This window comes from Prenolepis imparis, unplaced genomic scaffold (genome assembly GCF_030444845.1).
Source record: "Prenolepis imparis isolate NDT839.2.m4 unplaced genomic scaffold, iyPreImpa1.0 SCAF_1, whole genome shotgun sequence".
NCBI classification, from domain to species: domain Eukaryota; kingdom Metazoa; phylum Arthropoda; class Insecta; order Hymenoptera; family Formicidae; genus Prenolepis; species Prenolepis imparis.
Window position 1 is genome coordinate 21988391 of NW_028141159.1, and position 14466 is coordinate 22002856.

The 14466-nt window shown below is 33.5% G+C and overlaps 1 protein-coding gene across 3 annotated transcripts in view; it reads left to right on the plus strand.

Annotated features, from left to right (window-relative positions):
- LOC145936198 (ras-related protein Rab-37) overlaps window positions 1-14466 on the plus strand; it is a 91348-nt gene that overhangs the window by 10795 nt on the left and 66087 nt on the right. For all 3 annotated transcript variants that reach the window (XM_083038139.1, XM_083038148.1, XM_083038153.1), the window contains one exon: window positions 889-1167. In XM_083038139.1, coding sequence (XP_082894265.1) covers window positions 889-1167 — 279 coding nt within the window. The remainder of the gene's footprint in view (window positions 1-888; window positions 1168-14466) is intronic.

Below are 14466 nucleotides of genomic sequence, written 5' to 3' on the forward strand. Positions count from 1 at the left end.
AACACTTTTGAATACGATTAAAAGATGACCTTGAGATTACAATGAGACACATGGCGAACTGGATTTCTCGCAGGTCGCTCAGGATGCTCAGCTTCTCGATCGACTTCCGTATAATATAATTGAATTTGTAAAGCTAATACGTTAATCGTCCACGTCAGTTTATTTTAATCGTTGAATAATAAGATAGAGAATCAGTAAGAGATAAAGAGTCTTGAATTATGATTAAACTAATTTAAATCTGTTTAAAATTAAAAATGTATTTATATAATAACTTAATTAACTAATCGTATCTTACATATATTGAACAAATATTATAAATAAATTATCCGTTATTTACTAAAAAATGTTAAATTATAAATTATCCTTGACATTTAGGATAATTTTTTAATTAATAAATATATAGGGGATATATTTATAAATGATTAAGTTTACTAAATTTATTATATATTATATATTAGTCTTGATTATTTATAGAGTAATTGGATTAATTTGCAGGACAATTGATTAATGAAAATAAAAATAAATTTATACTTATTAATTATATTATCCTACCAATAAAATGCTACCATAAAGTCAAGGATAATTTATAATAACATTTAGTGCATCTAGTGTACTTATTTAGATACGATAATTTATTAATAAATAATAAATTTTCTTCTCAAATTTATATTTATTAATTAAATTAAATTAAATTAATTTAATTAATTTAATTTAATTTAATTAAATTAAATTTGTACTTGTTAAATAAAGTGTTTACCAATAAACTATTTTTTTTGCGCTAAAACAACTAGTAAATAATACGTCAAGTAATTTTTTTAAAACTATATGCTTGCTAAAAATTCATCCAGGAGATATTTAAAGATCGTCCCTTAACTATGTGATTCGCAGATCATGACAGCCGAGGACAGTATGAGCGACGACGTGTTCGAGATGGAAGACGAACACTCATCCACCATCACGAGTGCTCATTCCGGCGGTCTTACACCCGCAACCGGAGAACGAGTCCTCAATAAGACACCCTCGCCTACCGGATACCGCGATTATAAGCCACCTGCCGAGGTGCTCGGTAATAACTACAGTACAACGTTTCGAACAACGAGCGACTTCGAGCACGTCAGGAGCTCCTTAAAAAGGGACCAGGAGAAAGATGACAATTTCGCGCACAAAGTAAGAATTTAACGATACTTTTAATTAATTCTCGTAGAAGTGCGGTGCAATTTCTCTATCTTCATTAATTCGAAAAAAATTGCTTCCACTTAATTAAAATTAAAAAATTATATATATGTAATAATATAGTAATTACATATATGGACATTAATATTTATTCATCGCCAGCAATCTTTTTTTTACTAACGCCATCAGCAAACTGGGTCTTTTAAGTTCACTTCATATTATTTTTTATATTCTAGCTAGACTTTCAAAAAATCCAAAAAATTCTGGATTATTTGTTAATATCTCTATTACAATATCCAATAGATTTTAAAGCCAAATTAAACACAATTGTTTATACAAAGCGAAATTTGAACAACAATTTGAAGGAAATGGAAATTTGCTTGTGCCTTAAAAGACCCAGATTGCTGATAGAGGGTTAATTATTCTTATAATTAATATATTATTTATATATATCGATATTATCCGTGATATATATATAAATTCCTTCTCTCTCTAAGAAATTGCATTTCTTTCGTAATGATAAATCACTTCGGATTTATATCGAGCGTGATAAAAGTGCGCGCGTGTCGGTACCTCGCAGATGTAAACGCAACGAGGTTGACCTTTCCTTCGTGCCAAGGACAAGGCAACCTCCTCTCGGCGAAACCGTGGAATAATGATCGGGAATGCCAGGGGTCTCGCGGTACGGCCTCCAAGACGATTCCCCGTCCTTCATCATCTCGCGTTCTCCCCTTCTCGCTCTTTCAGCAGTTTCTTTCTCTTTCTCTCCCTCTCCTTCCGCGCTCTTTTCTCCTCCGCTTCTATCGAGTGATCGAGCCCTGTTTCTTTCTTCGCTTCGTCGCGTTGTCCTTCTCCTCCCTTCGTTCGCGAGCTGCCACGGCTTCTCGTCGTAGGATTTTTTTCTGTGTCTCTCTTCACCGCCTCCTTTCTTATCGTTGTCTTCATTCGGAACGCGATCTGCGAACAGATTCACTCGCGTGAATCGAATGACACGTTTAATAAAAATCCTTTTTCTCTGGGTAAACAATATTTTTCTATCAACATTTTGATCGCAAATAACAAAATTGTGCACATTATCATCTACATTCCTTCAGTAGCCACCAAGTTAAACATTTTATTTTTCACTTACAAATTTTCCATGTATACAGACAGAATTTTCTCTTGGAATGTACCCTGAAAATTATGATAATCGTGGGACAATATGATATGGAAAGAATTTTATGAGAATTTCTCCGTTTAATATTTATCACAATAAAAAAATAATAATATCTATCACAATAAAATATAAAATATGTTTGATTAATTTTACTAAAAGTATAGTAAAATTTACTAAAGATATGGTAAAATTAATCAAACCTATTTTAAAAATTCATTCCATACCATATTGTCCCACGATTACCATGATTTTCAGGATAAATTCTAAGAGAAAATTCTCTCTGTGTACGAATGCAAAATATTATAAGGAGATATCCGCGACGAAGGGAGACAAGATGTTGAACAAATAATCTCTTGATACAATTTAATAGCGAATTTATTTATTTATTTATTCAAATCTCATTATAAGTTTGTTAATTCTCAAGCTTAATAAGGGGGTCCATTTTCGAATCTTTGATAATAATTATGTTACGCGAGATTCGATGGGGATCCAGTTGAAAGCCGATCCTTCAGCTCAGATCTAATGAGAGCGATAACGCTATATTGGCGCTAAATATATACGACGCGACGTGCTTTTCCCGCGACGTGACGTTTAATTTTATATCCCGAGCCTGTGCGCGGCAATAAAGTCGAACCCAGAAGCCATCGAACACTTTTTCCTCGGTTGCCCCCGTCGCAATTAAGGAGAGGGTTCTTTCTCGTGACCACTCAACGTGGGACGGAAGAACGTGGAAGGATGTGGGGGAGGAGAAGAAAGGGGGGCTCGAATAAGCTACTACACAGACCAAGGGGGACCAAGTAAAACCGGTAGGGAGTCTAACTTCTCTCTCTCCCCCGAGCCGGTTCTTGCCTTGCACTTTCTTCGGGGCCCCGGTGTCCGGCCACCTCGTCAATACTCACTTCGTACCGCCTATAAAGGATAATTGAAGACCCCGGTCAGCCAGCGCCGGCAACCGGCTCTCGATTTTTGCAAATTCTCCCGGAGAAGGGAGAAGATAAATATCGTATCAAGAGGAGAGAAGAGCGCGCGGTTTCTTTTTCTCCTTCCTTTCCACCTTCTTCTTCTTCTTACGTGTTTCATCCCGCCGTTTCATTTTCCATTTCCGCTTCTGTCGCAATGTTTTCCTCCGAACAAAACCGCAGATGGCTTCTGCCATCTTTGAATACGATCTTGCAGAAAAATGCAATTGTTTTTCGATAAAAGCGATGACATTCTTGAAGATAAATTTTGTAAGCGAGATATATTCTGCATTTTTTAGTGGTCTTTGCGATTTTGAATTTCTTCAATGACCCCATTCTAAGAAATCCTAAAGAAATTGCATTATAAATTGATAAGCCGAAGAAAATTTTTCTTACTTTCGATCTCAATTTTCAGTCCACTTTGATACTTTAAGCTTTAAGCAGTCAAATTATTCTCTTTACAATTAAATTAATTAATTATATCTCTTTTTGGGAAACTATTCGTTTATTATCTATTTGAGATGCAAAATAGAAGCTCAATTTCTATACAAATTAAACCTGTCCTCGAGAATTCATAAATGTGAGATAATTGAGATGGAAAATAAGAGCAAAATTTTGACCGAGGAAGTCTCACAATTTTCATGCATATTTTCGTCGTGAAATTATCATTCCACCTTTGGCGAAGTTTTCGTTTTTCCCGGGGATGAGGCTTTATTTTCTCCAACGGGATCTTTTCATAATGGAGCATGTCAAAGTCTAAGCTAGACAACGCGCTGACCTCAACCGCGGTCGCGCATCTGCATAGGGCTTGCATCAGTCGCATACCAATTGAGTTAGCGACCGCGTGGTAATGCACAAAGCAACAAGATATATGCACATATACATCTGTATATAATATGTATATACATATATATATACATATATATATACATAGACGGAGGAGTCCGGGTAAAGCTCGGAAATTGACGACATAGAGAGAGAGACAGTTTGTCTCGTTTCATGTCAAGCAGCGAAAACCGCTGATGTTATAAGATGAGCGAATTGAGTAAATGTCATTTAAATTTAAACCGCTCGGTTTTGTTGATATTTAATGCGATACGGAAATAGTTTAATTTATTTTGCACAATTTGACTTAATTAAAGCACTCGACCATTTCACTTTGTATATACCAAGGACGCAATTAATAGCAAATAAAGTGACATTTCTTTAGCTGTGAGTAGGAGTTAAATATCAGGGCCCGAGAGACACGAGCGAACTATTTATCTCTCTAATTTTTAGCTTCATGATTAAGATATAAATGCTTGGTCTGCGTGTATCTTATATTGGGATCGAAAGAAAAGTATCGCAGAACTGCGAATTTTTTAAGAATTTGTAATTTTTTTTTATAATAGGATTGTGAGAAGTCATGAATTATTTATTTATTTATAGATTAATAAACCGTGCACTATATAAAAAGGTATAGATTAAATATAAAATTTAAAATTATAAATGTTATTTAAAATTATAATTTTCTATACGTGATTTACATAAATTGGTAGAATTTACCAATCAAAATACACGAGATATAATAATTTCAATTTATATTATAAAATCAATTTATCATTCAATTTATATTATAAAAAGTATAATGTATACAAATTCAAAATTTATGAAAGGAAGGGAAAAAAGCAAGAGATTGAGTTATAATTATTCACAATCTTATATTCAGAAAGAAAGTTACAATAATATTAATAAATGAAAAAGAAGAAGAAAAAGAAACGTAAGAAGCAAGAGAGTCAGAATTATAATGCTAATTTTTATAATATAATTATATAATATAATAATTATATAATAATATTATAATATATATTATATAATATACATGATATATTTATAATATAAATTTTATAATTTTTATAAATTTATATTATATATAATATGCTGATTTTTATATACAAGATTAATTCTAAATATATATTTTTATATCCGTCCATGAGTTAGTGCGATTTTAGTGCGATTAGTCGGTTCCGAATGAAGGGAAATGCAGTCGCGATATTTTTCATACTTTCATCGTCGGTTTCACGGTCTGCTCGCAATAAGACAGATGTGCGATCTCGTCACATCCGCTCGTTAGATTTCAGTCGCGACCGACCATTGCTCCGGAAATGCGCGACGGATCTTATTCTCTCGATAAGACAGCTCGCACGCAGAGCCGCGATTAGGATCCATCGGGGACGATAACCTCCGGCGATAAGACGTCAATTTTTCTGCACATGTCGCGCACGATCCGTCCGCTCTCGTCCGACTGGAATCTCCGGTTAAGAGAGCCGCAATTAAGGAAGGAAAATGCGCGTTGCCTTTTCCACGATCGGTTAAACTCTAATTAATTGGCGGTGAAATTTCAGCAGTAAACGAATTGTGTAATGACAGATTTGATCGAGCTGGTTTAAAAAATAATAATAAGTTTAAATCGCGATTGCTTGATTGTGATTCCTTCTTTCTCGAGACAAAATTTTGCTTCTATTTTTAATCTTAATTTTTTCACATTTTTGGATTATAAAGGATTTCGATGGGCTTAATTTATATAGGAAATGAGCATCTATTTTCTGAGACTATTGTACTCTAAAAATATTATATTTTAGTGAATCTTTTAGATTAATCTTATAATCAAATTTTAAGTTGAAATTAAATGTAATTTCAAAGTAAAATAATAATTAAAAATAAAATTGATGATAAAAGATGATAATTTTATTAATAGAAAAATATATATAAATGAGAGGAATTAATAAAATAATTTCAATATCAAAAATTTTAAAAATTAATCTAATAAAAAATTGAATTCTAAAAAGGATTCGGGAATTAGTTAATCTATTTTGCAAATAGATAATAAACGAACAATTTCCCACTTGGATATTTATATATAAAAGATACGCTTTTTATAGGCAAAATTATAGATAAAAAAAGATGATTTGACTGCTCAAATTGTCAAAGTAAAAATGATGCTGGATTGAAAATTGAGATTGAAAGCAGGAGAAAAATTTCTATTCAAATTACTTACATATTTTAATGCGTGCTTTAATGGCAACAAAGACACAGTAAACACGATTGTTACATCATTCAATCTTCTTTATTGGCGAATCGAAATGTCGAGCGAATTCTTAACATAATTGGATTGATATTTGCCGAGAAGCAATAACCGATAAATTATTCGAGTCAGGCATAACGACGAACAAATATTCGTGACATAATCATAATCGTAACAATGCGTTTTTATGGCAAAGATACTTTCTTGCGGTTTTGAATAAATATGGAAATGACGAGACGCACTAGCGAATTCTGACGCCGATGGGAGGGGTTTCGGCAAAATTATTTTGTTTTTCTTTCGGTATCAAAGCTTAGCTTTTTACTCCAAGATCAACAGCATGAAACTTCTGAAAAATCTAATTTTTATTTTTAAAATTTGGTTTTACTTTTTTTATATATTTTTTTATTTTTTACACACTTAAAATATTTTTTCTTTATTATTTATAATTATCCTCGAGTTCTGTTTAATCTAGACATCTTCAATAGACGACGTTAAATCATGAAATCAGCATAACTTTTTTTCTAATTTAGAAGGGTTTTAATCCGAAATCCTTTCCCTCCTTTCTAGGATCCGCTAGGGGTAAGTTTCTTCCATTTTCTTATATATCTTTCCGCGAAATTCGTGAAAAATAGATATATTTCTCCCGCGCACGATCACCCGTAACTCTCGTTCAAGCGGGGTACAAATTGGCTGTTTAATTGCGCGCCGACTTTAACGTAATTTCAAACTACGTAAATATAATCTCCCTCCCTCCCCTCTCTCTTCCCTCGAGTTTGTCCTATTCACCGAGAAAGCGCGCGGCTTCCGCTCGCGGGATTCGCTCGACTTCATTTTGCGCTCGGCTGATTCGATCCCGTTCGATAATAATCTAACCACCCGCAGCTGTTGCTGCCGAAGCGAGCCGCCGGGGAAGCAGAGGCTTCTATTAAACCGGCGCGACTTCGCTCGGGCTATTTTTATCCAGCGGTTACCCGCTCAGGAGAAAGGGAGATCCCTCTCGAGAGGAAGAGAAGAAGAGGGAGGAAACTCTCTCGCGTCCTGGCACCTGGCACCACGCGCGAGAGTCTCATTAAAATTATCCGCGCGACCTTACTTCGCGGCTCGATACTCGACCTCGATAATGGACCCCCTTCTCTCCCTCTTCTTCTTCATCTCGTTCCGCGTCGCCGAGGATTGATGCCTCCCTCGCGCTGTTTACGCCAGACAAACGACGGACACGTGCCGCGAGAAACCAAGACGGATTATGAACCACGACTATCGTATGTATGCGTATGTATGTACATGCGATGTGTACTCATCAGCGAAATGTCTCTTAATCAACGCGTCGCATTCATCCTCGTGCACGACGAAAACGGTGGGAGGAGGACGATTCATTCGCGGTCTGTATTCCGACACCTGTCCGCGATCGTGTGTTTGGCGGAATACCGCGATATATAAACACTCTACAGGCTTTTGATACCAACACTGGCTGTATAGGATGTGATCGCACGATAAAATCACGCTTTGATAGCGGACGCTACGCGGGATCGATCAAATTCTAAACGGTGGCGAGAACAAACTCGTATTTTATTTGTTTAGGGCTAGATTTGCGAAAAGTGCACGGAGAGAATATTTTTTTAATTTACCCTGAAAATCATGGTAATTATGGTACGGAAAGGATATATGGACAATATGGTATGGAAAGAATTTTATGAGAAATTCTCTGATTAATATTTATCACAATAAAATATAAAACATGTTTGATTAATTTTACTAAACTGCATAGTAAAATTAATCAAATATATTTTATATTTTATTGTAATAGATATTATTATTTACATACCATTTATTATTTCCATACCATATTGTCCCACAATTATCATGATTTTCAGGGTAAATTCTAAGAGAAAATTCTCTCGGTGTGGAATTTTCCGATTTTTTTTCTTTTCGAGGATTTTTTAATATAACGGGATATCATTTTCGGGAAAAAATGGAAACCGCGTATTATAAATGTTACGATACGTAGGATGTGTCACTTCATGATATTCGGATGAACCACAGTGCATTATGTCATATTTAGCAATTTATATATAAAATGTCACTTTATTTTAACTGCATTTAAATTTGTGACAACGAATATTCATATGTTATCCAAAATTATTACTATTTATCATAATATATATTATATGTTATATTATAGATATATATATATTTATTCTTATATTTATACATATTTTTAAAATTTATTTTTATTATATAATATACATATATATCTATTTGTATATTATACAATATTTTTTATATATTAATTATTATTATTATATATTTATTATTTATTCAAATTACATATCGATAAATTTGACACTTGTAATTTATTTTTATTTAGTTTTATATATATATATATATATATGTATATAAATCTGCATTTTGAGTTTAATTTTATATTTATTTTATATTTATTTTTTTATTTTTGTCTAATCTTCCTTTTACTTCACCGCGTCGTTTCATTATTTTTTTAAATCATATTCCGGTCGATCGAGTATAAAACAACCCGATAAAACATCCCAATTTGTATGATAAAATGCGCGATGTGGTTCACATTAAAGTGAAAACGCGAAACATCGATTTTCATCTCGGTGAGAGCGAATTTGTAACCTACGTTCGCGTTTATCGACTCGTATATCGTGAGCGTGAATCGTCTCTTCTCTGTGTTTCTTCGTTTCGTTCTCTCCCTCCCTTAGCCTCGCCGATGATTAGCATACGAATGCACGCGGCCTTGTCATGTGCCATTGATCGTCGCGACCACGAAAAGCGGCATTGTCCGTGGCTAAAGGCTATAGCGCATGAAAAAAAAAAAAAAAAAAAAACGATCGCGAGACTTTCAAGAGAAAAAATTACGAACGTGAATGAAACGAGGAAGTTATTTGACAGAAGAGATATTTTTTTGCCAACGAAATAAATGGAATTTTCAAACTTGTTATCGGATATAATAATTTTAAATGTATAAAATCTTTTATACATTTAAAATTATTATTAGTATAAACTCGATGTTTCTTATAATTCTCTTATAATACATATGGAAAGAATGTTCTCCCTTTGAATCTCCCCTGAAGATATAATGCTTTCCACGCGCACGAATATCGAATATTCCTCTAAAACTTGCTATGTTTCCCGTATTTTCCTTTCGCATCCGCAGTCAGAAAGAATGTGATGTGACTTCTTAAGATCATTCATTCTTCAGGATTCTCGCCTCCCTTTGTTCTCTTCTCTCTTCTGTTTTCGCGCGTCTCTACATCTTATATCGTGGGACATCTTTTTCGCGGTAGGATTTCCGGTCTCGCATTGGATCGCAGTCAGAATGAGATCTGTCCGTTGACAAATCTCCCCGTTATCCATTTCGATATGTCCTTTTTCATTCTTTGATAAAGAACTTTTCGAACCGCGCAAATTCTCGAATTGAAATTTTCCACCTTTCTTCAATCTTTGAAAATTTTTCTTACGTTTATGGTTTCCAGAGAATTTTCGATAGATTTCATTTATACATATAAGGAATTGAATTCCTACTTTATTCTTTTCATTTAGACAGTAAAATAAACAGTTAAAGGTTAAAAGAGAAACTTTCGGCCAAACTATTGATTAAGTAAAAAGAAAGTGATTTGACTGCTCTTGTGAAATGTCAAAATATACATATGTTAAATTGAAAAAAAAAAAAAAAAATGAGATTGAAAGGAGGAAAAAAGACTCCTTTCCCTACGTAAGGACTGTAAGGAGTGTAAGATTTTCCATGACCCCTCCCCCCTATATCTTAATAATATTTTACAATTTTACTAATAAGATTTTTTAAATATTTTAATCCTGCTTTAGAGATAAAGAATTGGTTAAACGTGAGAGTGATATTAAATTTGAATATACTTATTCTACTAAAGTAAATCTTTTTTCACAAAATATCAAGTTGCATTTTTATTATTATTTTCATAAAATAATTAAAATAAGTTGATAAAGATAACAATCAATAATAATCAATAAATAAAAGTGAAAACTTTCGTGATTATTTGGCGAAAAAAATGTTTAGATTTTATCTTATCAAGAGAAACATTTTGAAAAAATTTTATGCAAGAACTATTTTAACCCCCTTCCTCCAAAAGTCTTAGTAATTTAGGAATGGTCCCTTATTCGGACATCTATGTTTCTCGAAGATAGAGAGACAATGTTTGATTGAGCACCGCTGCCTCTCCACTTTCGTATATACATACGTTCGCTTTTTATTTCTTCACGCTTGCGACCATGAATGCGCGCGTAACGCGATATCTCGTGCGTCTGGAACGCGAGAGGCTGCTCTCGCGATGCACACAAGTGTATATATGCGTGCATATATCGCGACACCGCGTTAAATGAACGCACGTGTTGCGGAAATCTCGACGCGTGTTATCGTTATTCGCTTTTGTTGGCGATTTATTATTTTTCACGCTGTTCTATAGATTCCACACGTGAAAGCCGAATAAAAATGATTCAGTTTGGACTTATACAGAGACATTTACAAATTTTAACTTTATTTTTATCGTGGCATTGTGTGAAAATGCATCCATATATCAATAATGAAGTTTATAATGAAAAACAACTCTTTCTCGAAGAAAGCGAATTATGTAACATAATTTTTTGAATACGATATATTTTTTTTATTATACCACAATACTTTATCGTGTCGATTTTGTGAAACTTTTAAAGTTATTAAAAAAAGTTCAATATATAACTTTAGATCGTGCTTTAGATCAGCATATTGACATATTGGGAAAGTTTTATTTTATTCAAGATTTAATATATCGCTAGAAATTGCAATTTTCCCAAAAGATTTTGGTAAGAATCTTAAAATTAATAAGATTTTTGTAATTAAATAATTAGAACTATTGTGGGAAATTGAATTAATGAAGATCGAGGAACCGAACATTTGTCAATTGCTCTTTCAAACTTGAGATTGTTGTCTCGCTGATTACTTTAATATCGAAACGATTGTACGAATAATTCGGTGATAGATGTCAAAATTTACAAACTTTCGGATTTAAAGAATTATAGTCTAGAAGTCTACGAATTTATTTTTAGAATATCGAATATGAATTCGATGTTAAAATCGACGAATACAATAAGGCGAATTCAATAAAACGGCCAGAGATAATTAATTACAACCTTACTATTTGTTGTAATAAATATTAAATATGTATAATCAAATATCTAATTGCAAAGATGGTATTATAACTGTAATCCTCGCATTATTTATATAAGAATTCAATTTTTTTTTAAATTAAGATAATTATAAGAAATAATTTTTCTCTTTCTTGCTTTTCTTCTCGACTGTGTATAATCTTTAGAATACTTTTTTACATAAATAATACAATATGTCCGACCGAGAAGATGCTTTTCTCCATTAAAAACCGTTATAGGGCGGGCTTATTTGACAGAACCATATTGTGACAACCTGTGAATTCTGCAACACCTCGTCCATAAATTTTTACGACTTGTCTTCATGGTACACGTTTTACGATCTTCACTTTTTATTACAGCTCTGTGTAGCTGATCGTCTATTCAACTTTACATTTCCGTTACAGTTACGGACTGACGTTGAGAAATTACTCGATTGAAAAGAGTCTATTAATTTAGACAATTTTGCATTCTTAAAGGCCGAATTGAAATTTTGCTCATCTTATTTTTAACCCCATTATCCGATAAAGATTTTCAAGATAGGTTTCATTTATACAAGAACTGAACTCCTACTTTGTAAAACCTCAAATAGTCATTAAACGAACAGATTTTGAAGATTTAAAAGACAAGCTTTCGCGATAAAAGACTTTAATATAAAAACATACAACAATAAATCTTTAATTTTATCTATTTCGCAAAAAATATTGAGATATTCGTAATTTATGATCGCTTTTAGCAAATTAAGTTTCATACTGTGTGGAGAAAGAGAATAGATGACAATATATATAGATTTATTGTACGATCAGTCATACAACAAGTTCACCAACTCTATTTATCCAAAATACCTCTGTTATTAATAGAAAAAAAATTGATGAATTAAATGACTGCTAACTTAAATATCTCGAAAACTCTATTAGTTTTTGGGACACATGTGCACTCTAACATTTTATTTCCCAGAATTTGCCGCTCTGCGGAATTCGATCATAAAAAAAACTGTCATATTCGATTTTAAAAAAAAATAAAATTAACTTTCAAATCTCTCTTTCATCGCCTCTATCTGTCCATAACGAGACTATTATCACTCTGATATTCACCACATAAGCGTGAAACCTTTAGCTTCAATTTTGTTCCATTTAAAATAGCAGAAATTTTCGGGTGGACAGGGCTGCACAATGGATTTGTACTTTGTACTGCTTCTGAATAATCGAAAATGAAACTGATTAATCAGGATAAATCTATACATATTTGCTTCTTCGCTTTCTTCATCTTTATCCTCGGATAAAAATAATCCTTACAACCCCGGCGAGAGAGAAAGAGAGATGTAAGAACCTCTGAGAGATGAATTTTCGTGCGACTCCGGTCATCGCACAACGAAATCCTCTCCGGCTCGCAGCGAGAGCTTTTAACGCTCGCTCACCCACCGCGATTACTTGGCAATTAATTGAAAACGCGCGGCAGGGCGACCATCTACAAAGGAGCGGCGGGGGTTGGAAGGGGAGGGGAAGAACACGGTGGTGGAAAAGAGAGCGAGGGAGAGAGTGACGAGGAGAGTGAGAGGAGGGGATCAATGTGCTGGAAGGAGCGAGAGAGACAGAGAGAGAAAGATGGGGAAGGAAGGGCAGTGAATTAAGTTTCTCCGCCCCTGAGGCCGACACATTCGCCGACACTCGTCACGACCACCCCCTGGGGTTCCTGCGAATCTTTCAATGGAAATTTACCCTCCCTCCCCCCTTTCTCCCCCGGAAGGATTGTAAATCCTCACGGCCTCGCCACGTGACCCCCGGATCTTCGCCCCGAAGAATTGGTATCCCGGATTTGGAAAACGGGATTCCGAAAGTCGGGTGTCAAATTGAAGTATCTCTTGATATTCATCTTCTCCCTTCTTCTTCTTCTTCTTTGCGGATTCTGCGATTACGATTTTCGTGCCTTTCGGAAAGACTGTCTTCCGAAGAGGTGAAAAATAAAATCTCCCTGCGAGGGATGCAAACGGAGCATCTAACAATTAAAAGTATAAAGCGGAAATTGAATGAGATCACGCTGCCTTCCCTCTTGACGTCAGTCAAGAACGCTTTTTTTAGCCACTTTGTGATTATTAATTGCAAGTTAATCTTCCTTCTTTACGCGCTGCACAATTAATTTCAGCAGTTTCACAATCTGTAAAGCTATTTAGCTACGTGTCATGCTTTATTACACAGAATGCGTTTAAAATTATTATTTAAAAATAACATTATTTTTTTGTGTGAATATGAATGAAACACATGGTAAACACACATTTTTGACGTAAGATTTCATTCGCAAAAAAAATGATTTTGAGAATGAAAAAATATCGTCTTTTTTATCTTAAACTTGAATAATCTTCATTTATCTTGCATTGTTATGTTGTTAAATTCATCTCGATACAGCTATTAATTTATAAATAAGAATGTGCAGCATTTAATTTATATAGCATTTAAAACAGTTAAAATAAACAGTTTAAAAATAATATAGTTTAAAATAATAAATATAATATAAATAATTAAATATCATATTTTAACAATTTATGATAATTTAAAATAATTTATACTAAAGAAGTTTTGTATAAAACATATTTAGATTATTTTTATTTTTTCTGGTAGAGAATATATTATATCTTTTTATATATTATATATTTTTACCTGTCGTTGAGATGAATGCAACAGTATCGTCAGAATTTATTCAAGCTTAAAAAGGTATAAATATTAATAAAAACGCGTGTGAAAAAATTTCTGCTATATTTTTTAACGAGAAATCACGATCTCCTCATTATTTGCACAACGATTTCGAACATATTTTGTATTTTGTCCAATTTTAGAATCATTTTCGAAAATATTCGTCCTATAAAGCGTGACAAATATTGCCAGCAGTAATGATAGCTCTCTATAGATAGCTCTATAGATGTGGATGCGCGAGTTATACGTAGATCC